Below are 23369 nucleotides of genomic sequence, written 5' to 3'. Positions count from 1 at the left end.
AATACTAGTCTCAATTGTGTGGTTGTTTTTCATTCCTAATCCATCTTGTGGGGAGGAGGAAGGTTGTGTTGTTTCTGTTTTTGTTTTTAATTTCCACTCCCTTGTAAAAGAATAGGAGGGAGAGGCTTTGGGTTCATCCATCCTCACCAGAATTTTCAGCTATAATGTCATGGCACAGAGTTTAATCCAGAGAAGGCATTGTTGCCTGACTGACAACTGATCAAATCCAGGAGGAAAGCAGATAAGAGCGTGTTCAATTTCTTCTTTTCTTCTTTATTAAGCCATAATATTGTATTATGCCAAAAAATATTGTATTATACAAATGAGTATTAAAGGAAAATTAATTTTCAGAGACACAAATAATTCATACCTCAAAATTTTATACTTAAAGATCTTAAACAGCCAATTCTAACTGTCGTTTGTGGACTTCTGCATGAGGTTCAGGTTTGTTTCATAAATTTCAGGGGCGCCTGGGTGGCTCAGTCGGTTGAGCGTCCGACTTCAGCTCAGGTCACGATCTCGCGGTCCGTGAGTTCGAGCCCCGCGTCAGGCTCTGGGCTGATGGCTCAGAGCCTGGAGCCTGCTTCTGATTCTGTGTCTCCCTCTCTCTCTGCCCCTCCCCCGTTCATGCTCTGTCTCTCTCTGTCTCAAAAATAAATAAAACGTTAAAAAAAATTTTTTTTTTTTTTAAATTTCAAACGCACCTTATGGTACCTTGTACTGATGACATTCGTGCTGACCCACAATATCCAATAAATCTCAATTGGAAGAGAGAAGAAAATCTGAATTGCCTTTTCATGACAATTAAATATTAGCTACTAGATGACTGAATTTCCATGACACAACAGCCCTTTCCTCACCCTTCTCTGGGACTGAGGTCCTGATGTGGAATAAGTCAAGTCAGCCAAAACTGAGTTTCAAACATGATTTATTACAAGTAGATAGTAGACACTGAGTATGATAAGGTAAGTGGAACTTCAAACGGTAAAGGGGAAACAAAAAATCAAGGGTATGCCCAACAATAAATTTCACAATCAGAACCGTAACGCCAGGCAATCATCAGGAGGGGGGAGAGGGGACTCACTAGGGAATAGCGTGAGATAGGAGCATCCTTCTCGTGTTGTTATCCATAGTTGGGATTCAAGGGAGAGGACCCCCCCAGATTCAGACCACACCGAATGGCCAGCACAGTGTAATGTTCAAACACTCCTGCCAGCCAAGTACCCCAACAATCAAGTTCTATTTAAATCACACTCCCAGGTCTTTTTTCAGTCATAGTGAAATCGTGGGAATATTGAGAGGAACAGAAAGCAAATGGATTGGTCATAGCCCTTGAAGAAGCTGGTGGTGTATGTATGGATTAGTCCACACTGGGGGGACTATTTTCCTGCATTGTCTTCTTTATCCAGTCAATGTAGTTCTTTACTCGTGTGTAGATTCCATAGGTTCCACACTGAGGGCCCCAGGACACCAGACCAGCTACATAGAATTTGGGGGTCTCTACACTGGGGATCTGTACAGCAAAAGCTCCGCCACTGTCCCCTTCACAGCTATCAACACCCTTCTGTCCTCCAGCACAGATCATGTTATTAGTGAAAACGAAGGCATTTATATCCAGTTTAAGACTTTCCCCTTTCACCTCCCGGCACCTTTCTAAGGGAGCAATGGGTAACTTTGCTCCTCTGAGCTGGCGCACATGATCTTTTTTCTCCGTTCGGCCCCAGCCTGAGATCAGTCCCAGGTCTCCCACTGAGGGATTGTATTCTGAGGAGGTACCTGGCAGGCAGATAGGGGAGACAGTGGGTCCCATTTTCACGGGCTCTTTCAGCTGCACAAGTGCAATGTCATTGTCAAAATTCTTCCGTGACTCTGGGTCATCCAACAATTCCCAACCCGGATGAATAATCACACGCTCAGCAGTAAGCATCTTGGTTTTTGTCAGATCTGAGCGGAGTACTGAGGTGGACCCAACGTACATTCCTGGGTTATGGTTTCTCTCCACGACGTGGGCGGCTGTCAGCACCCAGTACTCATCGATGAGAGCCCCACCAGCCCGTGGGTCTGAAAAGAAGACTTGCCAGGGGAAATTTTGAATATCTGCAACAGATCCTCCAAATATCCTCTGTCTTCCTACAAAGGGCTTACTGGGAACACCACAGACTAGGAAAGAACAAGAACAAGGTGGAGAGGGAATAAGAAATAAATTATTGGCCTCCTACAGATCCTCCAACTACTCAAAAACTTGCCGGGCTTCACAATTCTCTAGCACAATAGGGCCAACCCTCCATTTGGTCAACCATCTGAGTATCTGACTCATCCTGAATGTAATCACCAAACATCTCACTTTTCCAAAGCCAGGCAGGCTCGTGGGAGAGAGTCTGGTGTGTAAACTGAGGAGTCCAAATGAGCTAGTGCCTCACACTATGAAAACAGCCCTCTAGAGGTACACTTCATCCTAGGTTCAGCACATGGGGACAGCGGCCCAACTGGAGGCAGTGCTGGGAAATTCTTTCCTCATACAGATGATGGAGGAGGCAAGCGTTCTACCTCTTTCTGACGCCCAGACCAAATGCTTATCGCCTTCTGTACCGAAGTCCTAACTGCAGCCGAGGCCCTCCTAGTAATCCATGGAGGTAGGGCAAAGAGAGGGTTCTCTTCTTTCATCACTCATTTCAATTCTCCATTGATTCCAGGCCTGAATATTTTGCCATTACCGAATGCAACTACCACTGAATTTTATTCCAGACCAAGTCAGTTTACCTAAATCCCTCAGTAGTCAGCCTGAGTGGACTCTGAGTTGAGCATAATATCAGGCTTTGGACTCAGACAGACCTGGGTTCAAAGTCTACTGCTGCCTGTTACTAACTCTGTGACCTTGTATTCAGTTCACTCATCTCTGAAACGGAACTAGTAACACCTCAAAGGGTTGTTGCAAGGCCTGGAATGAGATAATAAATGCGATTAATTAGCTCAGTCCCTAGCTCTCAATAACACTGTTGTTACTACAGGATCATCAGTATTGTTCTGGCTTTGCCTGAAAGCCTTCTTCTATTCAACTCTGATCTGTCTGCAATTCTTCCTTTCTTTTATTCCTCTATACCGTGTTGCCATATAGACTTTTACATAATAACTGAGCTATTTAGCTGGTCTTGTTTCTGCATGTGGAATCCTCACTCTCAATTTTCGGGCCCTGTTTTTAGCAATTCTTTATCCCCTTATTGCATCTACTTTACCGAATCTAACTGGCCCTCCCTCTGCCACCAACTGTCACTGGCTGATTTTCTATTTCCTGTCAGTTGGCCTGAGTCAGGGCGGTGGAGGAATTCCCCAAGGCCCTGGCGGGCCCACAGCCCAGTGTTATCTCCACCTCCCTGGGCTAGACCCAGAGTGTTAAGTCCTTTCCCAAAAAGACTGCAGCTACTTTCAGAGAGTGGGCCCCCTCACCTCCACCTATGTCTGTGGTCTCTCCCCAACCCTGAGCCCTGATTACCTGGAACACATTTTGGCAGCTCGGTGCCCAGCAACTCATTCACCCAGCTCCCGTTGCCAGCACAGTGATACTCCCCTGGAATAGCACAAGGGACACAGGACACACTCACCACCACATCTTCTCTCTTCCATCCCCCCCTTCCATTCAGAGCCTCCGCAACTCTGGCGTTTGAGGAGGGAATCGAATCAAATCAACTAGAACAGAATGTTGAGAACACCCTCGAAACAATCCTTCTGTCCTCTATTCTGCCAAAGGAGGGAAAGGAAGAGTCCCCAAAGCAGAAAGAGGGTTACGGTAGAGATTGGAAAAATGCTTCCAGTGGGAAAATAAATTCAATTAAAAGCAACAAAGTGGTACATATTATGTCTTAACCCATCTTTCATCTAGTACTGCCAAGTCCCCTCCATCAAGAAAGCCAGGCATTTGGGGGCACCTGGGTGGCTCAGTCGGTTGAGCATCTGACTCTTGATTTTGGCTCAGGTCATGATCTCACAGTTCATGAGTGTGAGCCCCTCATCAGGCGCTGCACTGACAATGCAGAGCCTGCTTCAAATTCTCTCTCTCCCTTTCTCTCTCTCTGCCCCTCCCCTGCTGTGCTCTCCCTCTTTCAAAATAAATAAATACATAAACATTAAATATATATATATATATTTACATATATGTATGTATATACATATACGTGTGTGTATATATATATAATGTGTGTGTGTGTGTGTGTGTATATATATATACATTTTTTTTTTTAAGCAGTCATTTGGTATGGTGACTTGACACTGGAAGCATTACTCCCGTAGGTTCTACATTAAATAATTGGCCAAAAGCTGGATAACCACATGAATATGGATATCATAGGGGGAATTCCTGCCACAGTTGTGAAACCGAGCTAGGTGACCTCTTTGATTCTCTACAGATGATCCTATATCCCCATAGGAAAACTGCATCACTAGACCAAGCCAAGAGAATAAATAAAGTCCATCCCATCTCCTTCATTTCTCTCCAAATTCTCTCCAACCCAGAAAGAGTGCGCTATTCACTCTCCAACTCTCACTCTTTCTCTTTTCCCTAGTCAAAGAAACCTACCACTTTCTTCATTTTCCATGTAGTAATATGGCTCCTCACAAGAATAGCGAATGACAGAACCAAATAAAGTATCTTCTGGATCTTCGACTGTACCATGCTGAATGGGTTCAGGAATTCCACAGTCCACAGCTATCAGAGGAAGGCAGGAGAGCGATGGTCAGGAAAGCCACTTCCTTCCAGAAGGAGTCATTGGAGCCAGTTCCATCCTCCAAGCCATGTTCCTCACTCCTTCCCCACCCGCACATCCATAAGGACACCTGGGCTGAATCTCCCCAGATCACTGAGTCCTGCCAAATCAGATAGCCCCTTGAAAGCTATAAGGAGTTGTAGCTTCTCAGTGGTTGGTGGAGGCCCCTGCAGAAGCCAGGAATGGACCTCATTGGTGCTACTAAGTCTACCAACCCCACAGCCTCTTTCTTTGAAAGAAGCCTGCTAATCTGGCCAGTCTAGGACCAGAACTGGGCTGGCAATTAATTGGCTGGCTTCTCTTCAAAAAATCCAACCCACTCTCTCACAAGCCTAAGAGGAAAACATGAATTTGAATCTTGATGAACCCATCTTTCAATTCCCTTGGAAAGGAAAAAAAAAAAAAAAAAAAAAAGTCCCATTTTAAAGAGATACATACGTTGACATTTCAGTTTGGAATTACTCCACTTTCCATCACTTTGACAAGTAGAATAGAAAGATCTCGAGCCAACACTTCCCTGGAGAATAATACACATCACCATTAATTTATAAGGAGAGATATGAGAACCCAAAATCAAGAATGGAATCTATCTCTGGCCTTGGATCAATGAGGAGTCCTGACCATAAGAAGTTTGGGGACATCTTATCTTAGCAGAATGACCCAAAGCACCCAGGAGTGGAGGCTAAAAGACAACTTTGTCCCAACATATCAGAATCCCTTCCTCAAGAAGACTGAAAGCAGAAGGAGAATGTCAATCTGGCCAAGGAGCTCCATGACTTACAAGGAAGGACTAAAGATCCTGCAGTATTCTGTTTATGGAAAAGGGGTTATACCTTGCTCAAACAAGGACATTCAATAAACCATTAGATAATTCCAGTATGCTCATCCTGACTTAGAGATTAGGGAGAAGCCCCTAAGTTTGTACTTTACCTGTACGACTTCAAACCCTTCCAGGCAGGTTATCCTCACCACATCTTTGAACACATATTTTGCTTTCTCAGGCTCCCAAACAGAATTGTCAGTGACGTCTTTGGGACAAGGGATTGCTTGGAAAGAACAGGGGGAATCAAATTACCAAATAGTTGGAGAATCTCTATTCCATTTACATCACCTTCACACTTTCTAAAATCATTCAGTCATCCTTAGTTCTGATGCTTAACATTCCAATGCAGATGTCTAAAACAATATGGCCTTACCTACTCCAAAAAGAGTCATTAAGGCAGTTTCATCCTCCCAGCTGTGTTAGTACATACTAACAAACCACCCCACGTTGTACATACTAACCACTCCACGTCATCTGCACCCACAAGCCCAGTTGAAGGATTCCTAGAGGTCCAGGCATTTCTAATGACCACTGACAGGTTTAGATCTTGCTGAAGAAGTGACGTATCTCAGGTGAACTATCCATACAACAATCCACCTGTTTGGATTTTACATTGTCCGGGGACTTTGGTAGCACCAAAGACCAACTTATAGGTTACTCACGATCTCCATGGTAACGAAGTTTCCAGCCCCTTTTTTGCTCTGTTTGGTCAGTTTGGAAGATGATATTAAGAGCATTGCTCCTGGTTTCAATATTTAGTGGCCCAGGGAATCCATTACCACAGTAAGGACCAAATTTCTTGTCTCTTGCAACAAACTGAAAAGAAACAAAATGGTGAAATCAGAAGAGAGAAAGAACTAAAAGATACAGGTAGGTAAAATGGAGGGGACAGAAGTAAAGAAAGTAATAAAAGTAACATAAAATAAGAAGGAGAAGAAGAAAAGAAGGGGCAGAAGGAAAGACAATTTGTCTTTGGGGAGAAATTGATCTGTGTGAGTTGGGAGGAAAACTAATCATTCATCACTCACAACTAAACTATCAGGGCAATGGCCCCCTGAATCAGCTGGTTCCACATCAAAATCTTCTCTCCGCACAGTCACGACCACTTGGTATCCCTCCTCCAAGAGGACCTGATATTCACACCTTGAATTCTCTGGGTATGGATTGGGATAATTGGGACTTGTGATCTCCCCAATCAGTGCCGTGAATACATCCCCACTGCAATTGACTATGGGAGAAACAGAGAAAAGGGCAATCAAATATAAGATCAAGGAAAGGAGTTCCTGCTCCATTCTGTGACTCTTCTCATGAACTTACCATCCCTAACTGGAGCCCCCATGCCACAATTACATACCCCATGCAAATCAGTAGAGATACCCAATGCCTACTCAGTTTCCATCACATTGCATATGATAAAGCCTTTCATGGATATGAACAGCCCCAGGTAGACTCTTTACAGGCATCTATTTCTCCTCTCCAATTCATTAACTTGACCCTGTAGGCTTGTCTTCCTCCACTCTTGGGGCTCCTCCACAGCTTATGGGTAACTAAAGATAGGTGCCAAAGCAAGGCTGAGGCTAGTCAAAATTAGAAAGGCCAACAAAGATCTAACTGAAGCCTCAAACCATTCCAAACCCCAGGGAACATGCACCCCTCTTGATGCCAAGCTCACCTCCACAATTCTTCATATCATCATGGAGGAAGTATTCTGGAGGGCAGGAGCAGTAATAACCACCCATGAAGTTGTTGCAGAAGTGGCTACAAGGGGCATTGGCAAAGTCTGTGCACTCGTTTACATCTAGAAAAAGCAGAGAAAGACTGAGGTCAAGGACAGAGACTTAGAAGGAAGAATGAGTTTAAACCCAACCCTACAAGGGTGAGAAAGGGTAGGAACAGCCTGTTACTTAAATAAATGAGGGAATCACCTTTCAGGATGGTATTATTCTGTGTTACTCTCCTGCAATATGATTCGAGAGTTGTGCCCTGCCATTGCACAGCTATAAGGGAGCTCTCAATGCCAGCGACCATTGGCCTTTCTCACAGAGCATTTCGGCTCCAGGGACAACACTCTATAGGCTCAACATGATGAAATGTCTACTTCAGGGAGGAGCAATTAGTACACTTATCACTTTATAGGATTTGGGCACTTGCGTTAAATCTAAACAACAGTTCAGCCTTATGAGATGTTCTAACTTCACTTTAACCTGGAGTTAGGTACAGAAGCACCCAGAATTTGAAGGTTTGTTTGCCATTGGATGGGTTTGAATACCATGCATTCTTCGTGTGATTCTTGGCAAGTTACTTAACTTTCCTAGTCTTCTCTTTCCTTATCTTTAAGTGGAGATCATAATACCCACCTTGAAGAGTTGAGGTGAAGCTTAAGTTAATATAGGTAAAATTCCTGGATTTTAAAATTCCTGGGTTTTAAAATCCCAGTTTATAGTGGTTCTCAATAAATCACTATTTATTACCTATTTTTACCATTATCATCATCACCCCTAAGATACCACGTGTTTGAATTTCACAAAGGCAATTCCTGGAAAGACAGACCCAAATCAAGTCAACACCTCTTAAGAGTTACAAACAGGATCCTTACTTGCTGAATTGCTGTTTGTTCTGCTTCTAATCTTTTAGCTGGACCCATGAGGCACATAAAGAGGGGTGAGCCTTACCTACAGCGACATAGTAGGCAGCAAACCCAGTGAAACGTTCTTCATTGGAGAAGTCTGACTTAAAGATCACCCGGAGTTTATGGTACGGGATTTGGAACTCTTCCACGATGGGAGAGTTGGGACTCTTGCTGGTCCTCTGCCCACAGAGTTTCCCTTCTTCAAAGTCTCCTGACATTATCTAAGAGAAGAATCAAAAGGAAGCTGAGAAAGGGTAATATTTTGGCATGGAGGTCAGAAAAGGGGACAGAGGGAATAGAACATTCCACCACCACCCCCAGCCCTATCCTTTATGCGCTTATTATAATATACCTGCACTGAGTCATATGCGCAGTTCTCCGACAGCTCTATGTCCAGATGGGTGAAGTAGAGGTGGACCCCATACCCTTCAGGAACTTCTATATCCCAAGATTTCTCTACCTCATTGGGGTATGCCTGAGGATAGTTAGGGGACAGGATCTCCCCATACATAGTAGGCTCGGCGTAAACGGATGCCAAAAGGGAAAACAAGAAGACGCACCTGAAAGAAAAGACATACGGAGACGTGGGTGACCCAGGTACTGGCAGACTAGTGAAGTGCTCTAGCATTTGTCATGGGCAGAAGGGAGGGGAAAGGAAGAGGGCAAGAGCACGTGGAGAATCTCGTTGGAATAAAGCAAAAAGGCCTAGGCTGAACCAAAACCTGGGCTTCAGAGCCGAGCTGTCTTCTTGAGAAGATAAAGGGAATAGAGCCCCACGTACGTACATCTCTGTAGACTCGTGATCACTTACCGCATCTCTGGCAATTTGTTCATCCCTGGTGAACGGCGGTACGCCTCTTGGTCCTGGCTCTCTGCACCTCTGGACTTTGGAGCAAAGGGGTGGCAGGCCCGACTATATTTGTCTAACAAACACAGGCACCTTCTTTGGTGGTGGGGTCACCTGGGGTTCAGTGTCACCTTCGTGACAATAACACACAAGCTAAACAAAGCCGCACACTGATCACTGCATGAGGCCTGTCCTCTCCCCGCCTCCCTGGTTCTACTTCAATTCATTTTCTAGACTAAAACTAGAGCTAATCCTTCTCCCATTGCTTCTCAGGATCTTCTCCCAGTTTTTCTCCAAAAGAATAAGCACTTTCTCCCAATTTTCTTCCTTCCCTGTTGCCCTCCTTCACCCCTACTCCCCACCCCTGCCCCCTCTCTATCAGCCTCTCTCCTGCCCTCACAAAACAATATCCCCGTTTCCACTCAGGCTTTCAGGCGTCTTTCCCCATCATGACTATCCATCTAAGACATTTCTCCCTCCTCTTTTGGCAAAGATCCCCCTTATCACTTCACGCCAGCTCTCTTTACTATGTTTACTGTCGCACATATTTCTCTTGGTGCTCCCGATGACCACTGATGGAGGAAAGAGCTTCTTTTACTAGGGGAAGGCAGTGACCTTAGGAGAAGTGGTCTGACACAGGGTTGGGTGGGAAATGAGAAGAAGGGCAGCTGAATGACCAGAAACACAAAAGGAAGGAAAGGTATTCCCTCAATTTCCTATGTTAATTTTCCAGGGTTTGGGTTTGTTTGTTTGTTTGTTTTCCCTTTACTAAAAAGAGGAGATCTCTTTCCAAAGTTAAGAGGCTTGCCAAAAATGTTTCTAACCCTAAAAACAGTGGTAAGTAGTGGGGTGGCGGTGGGGGGAGGGGGGGCCAACCTAAGAGAAATAGGTTGCCTCTCTTCTGCCTTCTTTTATTCTGCTCCTTCCAGCACCCCCCCATCTTTGCCCGCAACCTTCCTATGTGAAGTTTTCTGCCTTTCTTTTTTCTTCCATCAAAGCTCTGCTCTTCCGTTTTTAAGGTTTTTACCTTCAGCAGCTGATGGGAGCAAGTGGGTCAGTCCCCTCTCTCGTGCCAGCAGGCATGCTGGGCGACCCTGCCGACTCGCAGGGAGAGCAGCTCAGGGCCTGGACGCTCCCTCTGCAGGAACCTCTGCCGGCCTCCCTGTCCTGGTTCTGTTCATATGATTCTCTACCCCAGTGTGCATGTCTGAAATTCCCTGATCTAAACAAATGGGGGGCTGGGAGACCAGGACATAGGGAAAGGGTAACTCAGCCTTGATCTTGGAGCTCCCTCTGCTTTTGAAACAAGAACTGCATACTCCGGTCAGGACTGAGGTCCCTGCATCTGGGGCTCCAGAGGGAGAAAGGAGGAGAGGGAAATTCCACCGATTGCCCAACGTTCTTTTTCAGCCAAAGGGTGTGTTAACAGAGTTTTCACAGAAGTCAGGTGACTTGTAGGAAAAGGAGGGGATTAATATGGTGGGGGAAAAGCCAAACCCAGAAGGTCCAACCCTCCAACTGTGTATGAATCATGACTTAAGGGAGAGTACTTACCAAAAATGCCTCTCATCGCTGCCCTTAAAGCAAATTTAATGGTTAGATAATGACTTAGACCTAGACCCGAGCTGGTGTGGGATGATGCTCTTCCTCTTCCTAAAATCCCCGCCAAGCATCGAAATCCTATCCACCAATCAAGCCCCAGTTCAGATACAGTCCAGTCTCTTATCCATAACCCTTGGGTCCCAACGGGTTTCAAAATTCAGAATTTTACAGATTTTAGAAAGGCAGTGCAGGACATGGCCCCAATGTTAGGTAACACCTTCTCCCCCCCACTCCCCTCGAGGGGCTGGGACAATGCTCCATTATCAAAAATTAATATTTCTGCAGCTAAACATATTGATCTTCACAGTAAGCGGAATAACTAAAATTATATAATTTGGTTATAATTAAATATTATATTTATACATTCCTTATAGTTATAAATTACCTTACATCGGTTCAGGTCAGGTGTTGCCACCAAAGAGGTTTTGGTGTCAAACTTGAAAACAAGCAAACAAACAAACAACAACACACACACACACACACACACACAAACACAAAAAGGCTTTTGTAATTCAAAGTTGCAGCTAAGGGACCAAGGGAGGCGGGGCTGTACGAGTCCTCCACAAAGCCTTCCCTGATCTCTCACCTCCTCTTTGTGTCCCTTTTTACTTCCTACCCCTATTTGGTAACTGCATTCCAGTGAATCTACACCTTATCGAAGGAAGATGCTCCCTTCTTTTACACACTACTAGGAATAAACACTTGCCAGTTAAACTGTGATATATCATTGATTATAAGATGAATCTTGATTTCAGGAGCATTCAAATGTTGGGGGAAACCACGTGCCTTGAAATCGATTGCACTGGGCCTGGAATCAAAGGACAGGTCCAGGACCGGTTCATTACCTAACTTCTCAGCTTCTTCAAGTATAAAACAGAGAGAGATAACATCAATTCTGCCTACCTTACATGGCTGTCAGAAGACTCTAATGAAACAGTGAAAGAGGGGCGCCTGGGTGGCTCAGTCGGTTAAGCGTCCAACTTCAGCTCAGGTCATGATCTGTGCTGACGGTTCAGAGCCCGAAGCCTGCTTCACAGCATGCATCAGCACACGGCGAGAAAAAGAGAGCATCTTACCAAATTGTTCAGGATTCCTTCCCCTTTTCCTTCTGAATTCAACACTCACCAGAAAAGTTAGTGACTCTCTCCTACTCTTCCGTGTTTTGACTTCTCCTTTTCAATTTTGCCATCCAACTAGATTATTTTATTTTCCCCTCTAAATCTCAAGACACATGTGAGGACATCTCTGGGCCCTGCTACCTTCCCTGAGTCAGCAAGAGGTCAAGCCAAGGACTCTTACAGTGACAGGGGACATGTTACATAATCTGCTCAGTATCCTGGGGAGTCATAAAAATGATGGTGCTTATCGCCATCCTCAGGGCCATCTGAACCCCAGCTGAGGTGACAATGCTAATATACAAACCACAAATTTAGAACCTTCCGTGTTAGTATTAAGTGTAACTAACACACATGGGTATAAACATGAAAAGGACATTTTATCTTGATTGATTGATTGATTGATTGATTGATTGATTCAAGTGGAGTTTTAAGTTTATTTATTTTTGAGAAAGAGAGAGGGAGGGAGGGGCAGAGAGAGAGAGAGGGAGACAGAGAATTCGAGGGAGGCTCCACACAGTCAGTACAGAGCCCAACATGGGGCTTAATCTCGCTAACCATGAGATCATGACCTGGGCTGAAATCAAGACTCAAATGCTTCATCGACTGAGCTATCCAAGCAGCACAAACATGAGAAGTATATTTTAGGTTATAAGCACTAGCGCTACTCAGAATCCTAACTATCATATTATCATATTCACAATGTTAGGGTCTCTGAGGGGCTGAATAATACCATCCCTCTTTCCATTCCAAGTTCTAGAGAGATGCAGAAATAAAACAAAAGCAGCAAACGGAGCCCAAAGTAATATCTCTAATAGCAATAAATGCCAAGATCGAGCAAGTAGCCTAGCGTAAAAGCCAAATAGTGGCTAACTGACTGCCAGAGTTAGAATTACCCTTCTAGGGGAGCCTGGGTGGCTCAGGCAGTTAAGCATCCGACTCTTGGTTTTGGCTCACGTCGTGATCTCACGGTTGGTGGATTCAAGTTCCACACTGGGCTGTGCGCTGACAGTGTGGAACCCACCTGGGATTCTCTCTCTCTCTCTGCCCCTCCCTCCCCCCAAAATAAATAAGCTTTAAAAAAAAAAAAAAAAAAGGATTACCCTTCTAGACACAGACAATGCTAGTCCAGGGAAGGCCTTCTCAAATAGAGAATACGTGCTCCCCTTGGACAGCTCACTCCCAAGAGGAAGAAGAGCCAAGGTAAGGACATGCCCACATATTCTTTCTGCCTTTACCAGGTAGATAAATCACTCTATCTCCCCAGAGCTGTGAGTGATGGAATGGAGTGGCCACAAGAGTCATATCATGGAGCTCTCTCCATCGGGAAAGATCTATCAGAGGTAGTACAAATATTTCCCCCAGCACTCCCAAGGCTTTTCTTCTTTAACCTGTTAGATTTGACAATTAAGCATACAATGAGCTAGGCAGACTACCTGGGAGAAAAGGCTCAGCAATCTAATGAGGGCTCCATTCGGCCAAGGCCAACCACTGCTCCCCTTTTGTGTCCTCCAACACCACTGGCCCCAGAAGCCCCCCCAAATGATTCTGAACAATCCATTAACGTTAAGTATATTCCGCACCCAAGGTTGGAAATTCACCTATTCCATTCCCATCCCAGATTACACCCAGCCTTGTCAGCCAAGACAGCTATCAGAGCTCTGCAATGGGATTAAATGACGGTATTAAGAAATTCCAACAATAGAAATTCTTGTCCTGACAGCCCGCGCCGTATGCCTCTCTACTCGAGGCCCCGCTCTGGGTGTAGACCTCTGCGTGCCTGCTGGCCTGCGGGGAGCCCAGGGCCTGGGTTCCCTGCGGGACAAGTGCTGACAGGAGAACGTGGCGTTGCTCTGAGGCACAACCGTCAGGGACTACGCCCAGATGAACGAGCTGCCGCCGCACCTCGGGCCCCAGGCCTGTGGTGCTCCGCTTCTCTTGCAAGCAGATCGTGCATCAGGAGAATGCCAAGAACAAAGAGATCCGAAATTCCCTGAGTACTTCCCACTCAGTGGCCGTAGCTGGTTCGAGCCCAACTTCACGCTGAGAAGTGCCAGGGGAACAGCGCGCAGGCGCACCCCTTCTTCGCCTTCCTGCGGTAGGCTCTGCCTGCCCCTAGTGACAACGCCACTGCGTGCACGACCCACCCCAAGTTCATCACCTGGTCTCCAGTGTGCCCACCGACGTCACCTGGAACCTCGAGAAGTTCCTGGTAGGCCCAGATGGTGTGCCTATGCGCAGGGACAGCTGCTGCTTTCTAACCATCCACATGAAGCCTGACATCGAAGCCCTGCTGTGCCTAGGGCGCCCCCTACCCCTGCTGCTTGGCAGTCACAGCGCGGCCCTCTGGGGATTTCATCAAGGATGGTGTTTTCTCGAAATCTGCGTGGAGGAACACCTGATGTCCAGGAAAATCTCCTGAGATGGGCGCTTCTTGTCCATCCCAGCATCCGCTCTCCAAACCAAGGCTCCTCACTAGTATAGTGTCGGGTGTCATCAGAGAGGAAGAAAGAAAGAAACAAAGAAAGAAAGAAAGAAAGAAAGAAAGAAAGAAAGAAGAAAGAGAAAGGAAGGAAGAAAGAAAGAAAGAAAGAAAGAAAGAAGAAAGAGAAAGTAAGGAAAAGAGAAAGAAAGAAAGAAAGAAAGAAAGAAAGAAAGAAAGAAAGAAAGAGAAAGAAAGAAGAAAGAGAAAGGAAGGAAAAGAGAAAGAAAGAAAGAAAGAAAGAAAGAGGAAGGAAAAGAGAAAGAAAGAAAGAAAGAAAGAAGAAAGAGAAAGGAAGGCAAAGAGAAAGAAAGAAAGAAAGAAAGAAGAAAGAGAAAGGAAGGAAAAAAGAAAGAGAAGAAAGAGAAAGGAAGGAAAAGAGAAAGAAAGAAGAAAGAAAGAAAGAAAGAAAGAAGAAAGAAAGAAGAAAGAGAAAGGAAGGAAAAGAGAAAGAAAGAAAGAAAGAAAGAAAGAAAGAGAAAGAAAGAAAGAAAGAAGAAAGAAAAAGGAAGGAGAAAGAAAGAAAGAAAGAAAGAAAGAGAAAGGAAGGAAGAAAAAGGAAGGAAAGGAAAGGAAAGGAGGAAGGAATTCCAACAATAAAATGCCAACAATAAAGAGGTGTTGCCAATATGAACAACTATTTTAAAACCTCTCATTATCAAACTCCAAAATTAAAGTCCAAATCTCATTGCAAAAGAAATCCCAAAGGCACTGAAGCCCAAAGTTCTTAAGTTAAACTCATGAAACCATCAGTCCCAATTTGTGTTCGGTTGAGTCTCAGCTATGGGGTTTCCATACCTGAGTGGTGGTGTGGCTCCTTGAGTGGCTGCAGCCTGAGCCACAATGATTTAGTTCCTGCAAAATCCCAGAGACTGTGCAGATAGCTCTGAGGCACACCTTTCCTGAGCCCAGTTTTGGAAAGTCCAAAGAGTTCATGAGACACAAGCATATCGTAACACTAGCCCCCCCCCACCACAAAATTTCTAAAACAAGCCATCCCCAGACCCCAAAGAAGACATCCCAGGAAAAATTAAAATCATATTTCCAAAACCCAGTACTTCATGTTACCAAAGACTGAAGAAGAAATTCAGTAGCATCTGAGGGAAAGAGAAAATCTTAGTTTTTGATCTCACCTTAATGCCCCTTGCTTTATGCCAACTGTTCAGAATCCATATCTTGTGAACTTAAACACAACTGAAAGACATCATCTAGGAAAAGGCTAATCTGGGCATTCTACATTTACCATATGGGGGTCCTTCTATATGACACATTTCCCTTCCATTTCCCGCCTTGGTCCCAAGCCTCTGGCACCCAGGGCTGCATTGATAGGTGAGCTTTGCCTACAATCCAGCCTCCACGATGTACAGGACAGATGGTTTCCAACATATGCCTCCGTGGCTTTTGCCGCTTTTATGGAATCTCTCAGGGCTGAAAAGCCTTCCCACTAAGGAAGGCTTTCTCTTCGTCCCCATGTTTGTTTCAGCTGCAAAAAAGACCCCCAGTAGATTGTGGAAACTGAGGTTCATTGTGAAGGTTCAGAAGCCTGTGCACCTTGGGAAGGACCAATACCTCTGCCAGATACCCTACCACCAGTTTTTCTTCCACTTTTTAATGTCAATAATAGATTATGGTGACTTCACAAATTAGGGCACAGGCAATGCCAGAAAAGCCTACCTACCATAAAGATGTCACCTTGAGGGGGTGCCTGAGTGGCTTAGTCAGTTGAATGTCTGGCTTTGGCTCAGGTCATGATCTCACAGTCTGTGGGTTCGAGGCCCGCATCGGGCTCTGTGCTGACAGCTCGGAGCCTGGAGCCTGCTTCGAATTCTGTGTCTCCCTCTGTCTCTGTTCCTCCCCAACTCATGCTCTGTCTCTCTCTCTCTCTGTCTCCCTCCAAAAATAAATTAAAAACACATTTAAAAAACAAAGATACCACCTTGAAACCCACTCAGTAATTTTTTGAGAATCTGCCGCTCTCAAGCCTGTGAACAAGCCGCTTGAATTCAAGATCAGTCTTTCCAATTTCTTCCTTGGCCCTGAATGTAGACAGGCATTTGCCAGTTGAGCACTCATTACCTTAGCCGGGCACTCACATATGAAAGCTACTCTCCCAGTGCTCTGTAGCACACACAGAACTCAGCTTCCTTACGGGAGGTATTCCTATAAGGAAACATCAAGAGTAATGGAAGAGGATCCCACTACTACTACATACAGGGTGTCCGGATTATTGCAAAAATTCGAATATAAACAATGCTTGCCAAAATACCAATTCGTTGTTCAATAAAACCAAATCAAGATTATTTTATTGATGCGCTTTTTTGACATGGAAAAAATCATTTAAAAAAAAGTGTAGCTACATCAGAATAAAGTGTAAGTGGGAGAGGGGGCTACAAGAAAGTAAACGTGGAAAAGAAGCAGTAATTTCTACAGTCTGCATGATTGTGTCCCCCCCCCCCCCAATTCACAAGTTAGAATCCTAACGCCCTATGTGCTCGTGTTAGAAGATGAGGTCTTTGGGGGTAGAGCCCTCAAAAATGGGATTAGTGCTCTTTTGAAAGAAACCCCAGAAAAAGACAGAGAGAGAGACAGAGAGACCCCAGAGAGCTCCCTAGCCCTATGTGAGAACAACGAAATTTCTGCGACTCCGAAGATGGCCTTCACCCAACCATGCTGTCACCCTGACCTTGGACTTCCAGCGTCCAGATCTGTGAGAAGTAAATTTCTGTTGTTTATAAGCCACCCAGTCTGTATTATTAAGTCCAAATTAAGAGTGTTAAATAACGAAAATCTACTTAAGTAATTTTAAAGACCTAATTGGTTTTTTTTAACTTCTTTCTAACGTTTATTTTATTTTTGGGGGGAGAGAGGGGGCAGGGAAGGGCAGCGAGAAAGGGAGAAACAGAATCCCAAGCAGCCTCTAGGCTCTGAGCTGTCAGCACAGACAGAGCCTGATGCCAGGCTCAAACTCACGAACCTTGAGACCATGACCCGAGCCAAAGTCAGAAGCATAACCAACTGAGCCATGCAGACACCCTTTAAAGACCTGACTGGTTTTATTAAACAAGTCATGAATCAGGCAACATCCCATCTAGCAAGTTGAGGGGAACTCCAAAGGGCTACAGAAAAAGAAAGGTTTTTAAAGATACAGAGGGAGGAGTACCTGGGTAGCTTGGTTGGTTAAGCCCAGACTTCAGATCAGGTCATGATCTCATTGTTTGCAAGTTCAAGCTCTGTGTCAGGCTCTAAGCCAACAGCTTGGAGCCTAGAGCCCGCTTCAGATTCTGTGTCTCCCTCTCTCTGCGCTCTCATGCTCACGCTCTGTCTCTCAAAAATTAATAAATGTTAAAAAAAATTTTTTAATAAATAAAGGTAGAGAGGGAGTGGAAAAAAGGAAATTATTAGCAAAGAATCCATTGTTTTAGGCAAGGTCACCTCCTAAGGAGAGCAGAATCCATCAGTGAATTTCCTAGTGCTTATCAGGAAATTCCCATGTTGACTGGCTAAAGGTTACATTATGGGGGGGGGGGGGGGAGGTCAAAACTGCAGTTAGGTTAGGTATTAAGCCTTGGTTTATTGGCTTGAGATCTGAGCCTAAGTGATGCCATTTTAAGCCTGTGGTTTACTTCCAGTGTCCAGAACCGTGAGAAGTAAATTTTTGTTATTTATAAGTCACTCAGTCTGTGGTATTTTGGTAGAGCAGTCCAAATGGACTAAAAGAGTAACAAAGTAAAGCCAATTTGGAGGGCTCCTCTGTTCCCACCTAAACTACATCATTAAAATACATGTACCTATGGCTTATGAAGTACAAAGCACTATGTTAGTTCTGTCGACATAAATTGACCAGAAAGAACTCTAATATGAGAAGAGCATAGAGTTTTATTTGAGCCCAGATTAGGACAGCTGCCTGGGAAACACAATATTCACTGGGAAGAAAGTGATCCGGGGAATGAACAGGTTTTACAGGGTTATATACTTTTTTACATAAAGAGCCATAAATCAATATGTCAGAGGTATAGTCTCTCAAAAAAATTATAAATTAACATGTAGGCAGGATTTACAAGTTTTAACATCATAGACTAAGAAGTAGGAGCATTGATAGACATCTTAAGGACAGGAGACTCCTTCAAGCTACTCTTTTTTTTTTTTTTTTTTTGAGAGAAAGATGTGAGCAAGGGAGGGGCAGAGAGGGAGACACAGAATCTGAAGCAGGCTCCAGGCTCTGAGCTGTCAGCATAGAGCCCAATACAGGCCTTGAACCCACAAACAGTAAGACCGTGACCTGAGCCAAAGTTGGACACTTAACCAACTGAACCACCCAGGCGCCCCCAGGCTGCTCATTTATAAAGCAGATGTCCTACTCATGCTTGGTGGGCCTTAAATCAAGTTTTTGGTTTAAACAACGTTTATGTAGTCATGTTGACTTAGATGGAAATCTAAAATGGCCTCCCTCAGGTCAAGACTTAAGAGAGTTTTTCTCTCATCAGTTCCCCCATTTGATCAGTAATTTTTTGACAGAAAGCATTGATGATCATCATTTTGTCCCTTGATGTCAGGGTGATTCCTTATCCACCATGGGGCCATCATGTCCCTCCCTTCTAGGCCTGATTTAGGTGGCCTAGGAGTCTATGGTGGGGGGCGGCGGGGGGGGGTGAGGTCAACAGTATGGCCTTTAAATAGGAAATATTACAACTGATTTTTTTTTTCAATGAGATCAACCTGTCGTGCAAACATTGTTCATGTGCTTTGTGGAGAGTTTTTCCCCTTTGTCTTTTTTGTAACCTTCATAGCATAAATATAGAAAAATAGTAGTAAAAATCCAATTAATAACATTTAAAGCACCCAATGGGGAGTAAGTATAGAATCAGAAAGACAAGAGAAGAATCCAAAAAAATCCAGCACAGGTATTCTAATAATCTTGAATTAATTTGAGTATCTTCTTTATCTACAGTTATTTGTGCTTTGTGATATGTTTGAGCTGATTTGTTTAAAATGGTAATTACATTTTCTGTTATCTGTAAGGACTTCTCTGGCCCATTGGTTTCCATAGATAATACGTCTTGTGGTGGGTGTAATTCTCTCTCCCCATTTGGTCATCAATAACAATATTAGTATAATTTTTGTTAGCATCAGACAACTCTATTTGAGTTGCAAAGCCAGTATTATACCATAGAGCAGTAGTGTTCTGAAGAAAAGTACCCTGGTTACAAAATAAATCAAGGAGTATTGCAGAGGTGTTTTATAAACCTTCCCAACAAAATCTTCCTTTTCCCGTATACCATATGTTAGTTTGTATAGGCATAGCCATTGTAGGCCACGTTGGAATGAATTCAGGATTCCATTGTTGGTTAGGGAATAACCACATATTTTGCCTGAATTCACAGATGTTAGTAGATATTGGAATCCAGTAAGAATCAATGGCTAATAAGGCCCATTTTCCTCCAACGGGAAGAACTCTGGTCGTATTTACAACAGTTTTTGTTCCTACTCATTGAACAACATCCTAAGTCTGGTTGACCATAAATTTGCCGTAAGTACTAAGTTGCCATAAGTACTAAGGCAGAAATTAAATATTTAATATAAGTTACAGGAGGCTTTAAGGATTTTCTACAGATTAGGAGAGGGTTTCTGCAGTTAATAAAGGCCATTGGCCATAGATACTTCAGATTCATGTGGATTAGCATGTCTAGGAGCCCTCGGGTTAAAGTACATGCTTTTCTCCATTGTTGGATACAAGCATTTTTCATCATAATGCTGTTTGATTTAGCCATTTTTAAAAAAATGTTCATTTATTTTGAAAGAGAGAGTGCACACGAGCAGAGAAGGGCAGAGAGACAGGGAAAAAGAGAGGCTCCATGCTGTCAGTGCAGAGCCCTACACAGGGCTTGACTTCATGAACCAGGAGATCCTGACTCCAGCCAAAATCAAGAGTCGGAGCCACCCAGGTGCCCCTAGCCATTTTATTAATGCTAGATTATCGGCCCAAGCAGATGCAGATTTCCATCCTTTACCTTCTTCCTGAAATAAACATTCTTCTAATTTTCCTTTTTGTCCAAGAGTGTTTTTTTCCTTTGACATGTCTTTTTTCTTTGTTTGTTTCATTGGTTGGTTTTTTTGTTTTGTTTTGTTTTTTAATTGTTTTTAATGTTTATTTATTTTTTGAGAGAGAGAGAGAGAGAGAGAGACAGAGCACAAGCTGGGGAGGGGCAGAGAGAGAGACAGACAGAATCCAAAGCAGGCTCCTGGTTCCAAGCTGTCAGCACAGAGCCCCATACTGGGCTCAAACTCCCCTAACCACAAGATCATGACCTGAGCCAAAGTCGGATGCTTAACCGACTGAGCCACCCGGTCGCCCCAGAACTTTTTTTTTAAGTTTTTATTTATTTATTTTGAGAGAAAGAGAGAGTGCATGCATAGGAGTGGGGGTGGGGGGCCAGAGAGAGAGTGAGAGAGAGAGAGAGAGAGAGAGGGAATCCCAAGAAAGTTGTGGGACTTGATCTCAAGTTTTGTGAGATTGTGACCTGAGCTGAAATCAAGAGTCGGACGCTTAACTGACTAAGCCACCCAGACACCCAGACATGTCTTTATGAAAGGCAAGCTCAGCCTGACTGAGGGAGGATACCCAGACCTGATCCTTATGCCACCCAAAGTTTTCTTTCTTCACTGGGGCCAGTGCTGACTTATCCACCAAATGTGTTGCTGCCATTGTAAACCAACAGCTTTAGTACAATTAGGATAAAGATTTTGAACCCAAAAGTGTTGGGCTCGCCAGACTAGTGCTAATTGAGTAGTAGGAACTTCTCAATGTAATTTGGTCTGAGTATGCCATGAGGCTTCTCATAATCTTCTGGGTCCTAAGACAAAGTCAGATTTAGAAGGTGGATGAATCCACCAAGTCACTTGGCTAAAGTAGCATCTCTGGGAGATACCCATTGGGTTTTTTGAGTTTTGGTTTTTTTGGGTTAGGCCATTCCATCTACAAAAACATGGTCTGTGAATACATGGGATATTTTGGCGTGTCGGACAAGCTGTCACTTGTACCCAAGCTCCCACTGTGCCCAGGAACCTTTCTTAATAAATTATCATCTAAGTTTATAGAGACACAATGGTCAATCTGTTGAGTGTCATACATAATGCAGGTTAAACTTGAGTTAGGAAGTCCTTTTTGAAAGACTTTTCCTAATAAAAGTCCTTTATAATATATATATCCTAAAAATCAAGCGTCAGAAGCTAAAGGAACATTACAGTGTGTCCAAGAGGTCATGAATATGTTATCTAAGTTATCATCATAGTAAAGTACTAGGGTAGTATTTGAAGTTACATTAGTTAAATCCGCAGGTAACCATGATATTTCATCAGGATGTAATAAAGGAGGAGGTGAAAGCAAACAGGTAGGTTTACTATATTCTAACATTACAAACTGAAAAAGAAAGAAGAGTAGAATACAGGTCTGGTCTCAAATCTTGGGACAAGCTGATGTCATCTATTTCTTATCCTGGTCTGGCATCCATTGCTTAGTTAGAGCCGAGTGTCAGAGACAAGAGTTGAAGTTCACTCTGGTGAAGGGACCTTTTTAAAGGAGAAATGTGGATGCCTGCATTTAGACCTTTTAACATAACAGCACAGGGTTATTCAGTAATACTTGATAAGGTCCCTTCCAGTAAGGTTGTAATGACTCTTTTATTTGATGTCTTTTCTAATAAACAAGATCCCCAGGTTGGTCTTTGAAATCTTCGTCTCCTAGGAGCTCACTGTAAAAGAAACTGTGAACAAAATTTTCACTTTGTTTAAGGGCTATAATGAAGCCTTGATAGTAATGGCAATAATATTAATAAGGTTGGTTCATACATTCCTTCATCTAACCTCATAGGCCATGCAATTGTTATGACTTCAAAAGGGGATAATCAATGTTTTTGAAAGGTAGTACATCTCTAACCTGGAAGTACAGTAAAACCTTGGTTTGTGAGTATAACTCATCCCAGAAGCATGCTTGTAATCCATAGCATTTCTGTATCAAAGTGAATTTCCCCATAAGAAATAATGGAAACTCAGATGATTCGTTCCACAATCCAAAAATATTCATATAAAATGATTACAACACTGTAATATGATACAAAATAACAAAGAAAATACAAAATATAAAGAAAATAAATTAACCTGCACTTATCTTTGAAAACCTTCAAAGGCTGGAGTGAAGGAGACAAGAGAGAGGAGGGTTATTGTGTTGGACAACTTTCACTATCGCTAACAGAATCCCTGCTATCTATTGGCTCAATGGAATCTTTTCCCACATGGCAGCTGTTGTAAACACTCACCCGGATGTTGACTATAGGACAGTATTAATAAACTCTTGGCATACACTGTCCTTAGTGTAACTAGCAATAAGGCAGCAGAGGAAAGGGTCTATATCTGCAGGCAGCCTGACCTGGAAAAAGCAAAGCATTCCTAAACTTACTCTTGTATGGAAAAGCAAAAGACTGTCATAGGGGCTTTGCAATAGCAAAAAATACACTAGTGCCAGCTGTGAGCACCTTCCAACGTTCTGAAAAATCACGGATTTCTGACAAACACTACGGCCTGAGACCAAGCATCCGAGCATGGGAGACGATCACCCACAACTCCTCAGCAAATTAGAGAGAGAGAAAGAAAACTAATGGCGCAGTTGTGATCATGTGACATTCAGCATCATGTACTACTCATATTGCAAGACATCATTCATTTATCAAGTTAAAATTTTTTAGAAATGTTTGCTCGTCTTGCAGAACACTCGCAGAACAAGTTACTTGCAATCCAAGGTTTTACTATACTAGTAGGAGAGGTTTTGGCCATGGAAATTTAAATCGTTCTGAAAATTTTGCCAAATGAATCTTAATGGTACCATTTTTTCTTTCCACCAATCCTAGGGATTGCAGATGATAAGCACAATGGAAATGTTATCGGCCAAACATTACAAATGGTTTTAATTTTTGTCCAGTAAAATAAGAACCTTGATCATGATGTAGTTCAGAGGAATTCCCCAAACAGGAATTATCCTTTCTAAATAATTTGCCTACCGTTAATGCCATAGCTCTCTTCTGTAAGGAAAAGATGAAAACCAATGTGAAAATCATAGCCAAA

The 23369-nt window shown here is 43.5% G+C and overlaps 1 protein-coding gene and 1 pseudogene across 2 annotated transcripts; one reads left to right on the top strand and one right to left on the bottom strand.

Moving 5' to 3' along the window:
- Positions 1-911: 911 nt before the first annotated feature.
- C1S (complement C1s) lies at positions 912-10255 on the bottom strand. 2 transcript variants are annotated; one of them, XM_060658520.3, is made up of 12 exons: positions 10084-10255; positions 9021-9187; positions 8562-8769; positions 8253-8430; positions 7253-7378; positions 6609-6808; positions 6243-6396; positions 5688-5803; positions 5196-5274; positions 4571-4699; positions 3491-3565; positions 912-2160 (listed from the first exon to the last, which is right to left on the bottom strand). In XM_060658520.3, the coding sequence occupies exons 2-12, from the start codon at positions 9041-9043 to the stop codon at positions 1361-1363; spliced, it is 2088 nt and encodes a 695-aa protein (XP_060514503.1). In that variant the 5' UTR covers positions 9044-9187; positions 10084-10255; the 3' UTR covers positions 912-1360. The 2 variants fall into 2 exon arrangements, with proteins under 2 accessions (XP_060514503.1, XP_060514502.1); XM_060658519.3 differs by having other exon boundaries at positions 9021-9132.
- Positions 10256-13449: 3194 nt separating this feature from the next.
- On the top strand, positions 13450-14272 carry LOC132695402 (glutathione peroxidase 1 pseudogene; annotated as a pseudogene).
- The last annotated feature ends 9097 nt before the right edge of the window (positions 14273-23369 follow it).

The sequence above is a fragment of the Panthera onca genome, chromosome B4 (assembly GCF_046562875.1).
Source record: "Panthera onca isolate mPanOnc1 chromosome B4, mPanOnc1 haplotype 2, whole genome shotgun sequence".
In the NCBI taxonomy this organism is placed as follows: domain Eukaryota; kingdom Metazoa; phylum Chordata; class Mammalia; order Carnivora; family Felidae; genus Panthera; species Panthera onca.
Note: the sequence above shows the minus strand (reverse complement) of the source record. Positions and strands in the feature narration are given on the sequence as shown.

Coding starts and splice junctions, on each gene's coding strand:
- C1S (XM_060658520.3), bottom strand. CDS start 9,043: ATGAACAAATTGCCAGAGATGCG. Junction 8,431..8,561: donor GCGCATATGACTCAGTGCAG/GTATATTATAAT, acceptor TTCTTCTCTTAG/ATAATGTCAGGAGACTTTGA. Junction 7,379..8,252: donor TGCCTACTATGTCGCTGTAG/GTAAGGCTCACC, acceptor TGCTTTTTCTAG/ATGTAAACGAGTGCACAGAC.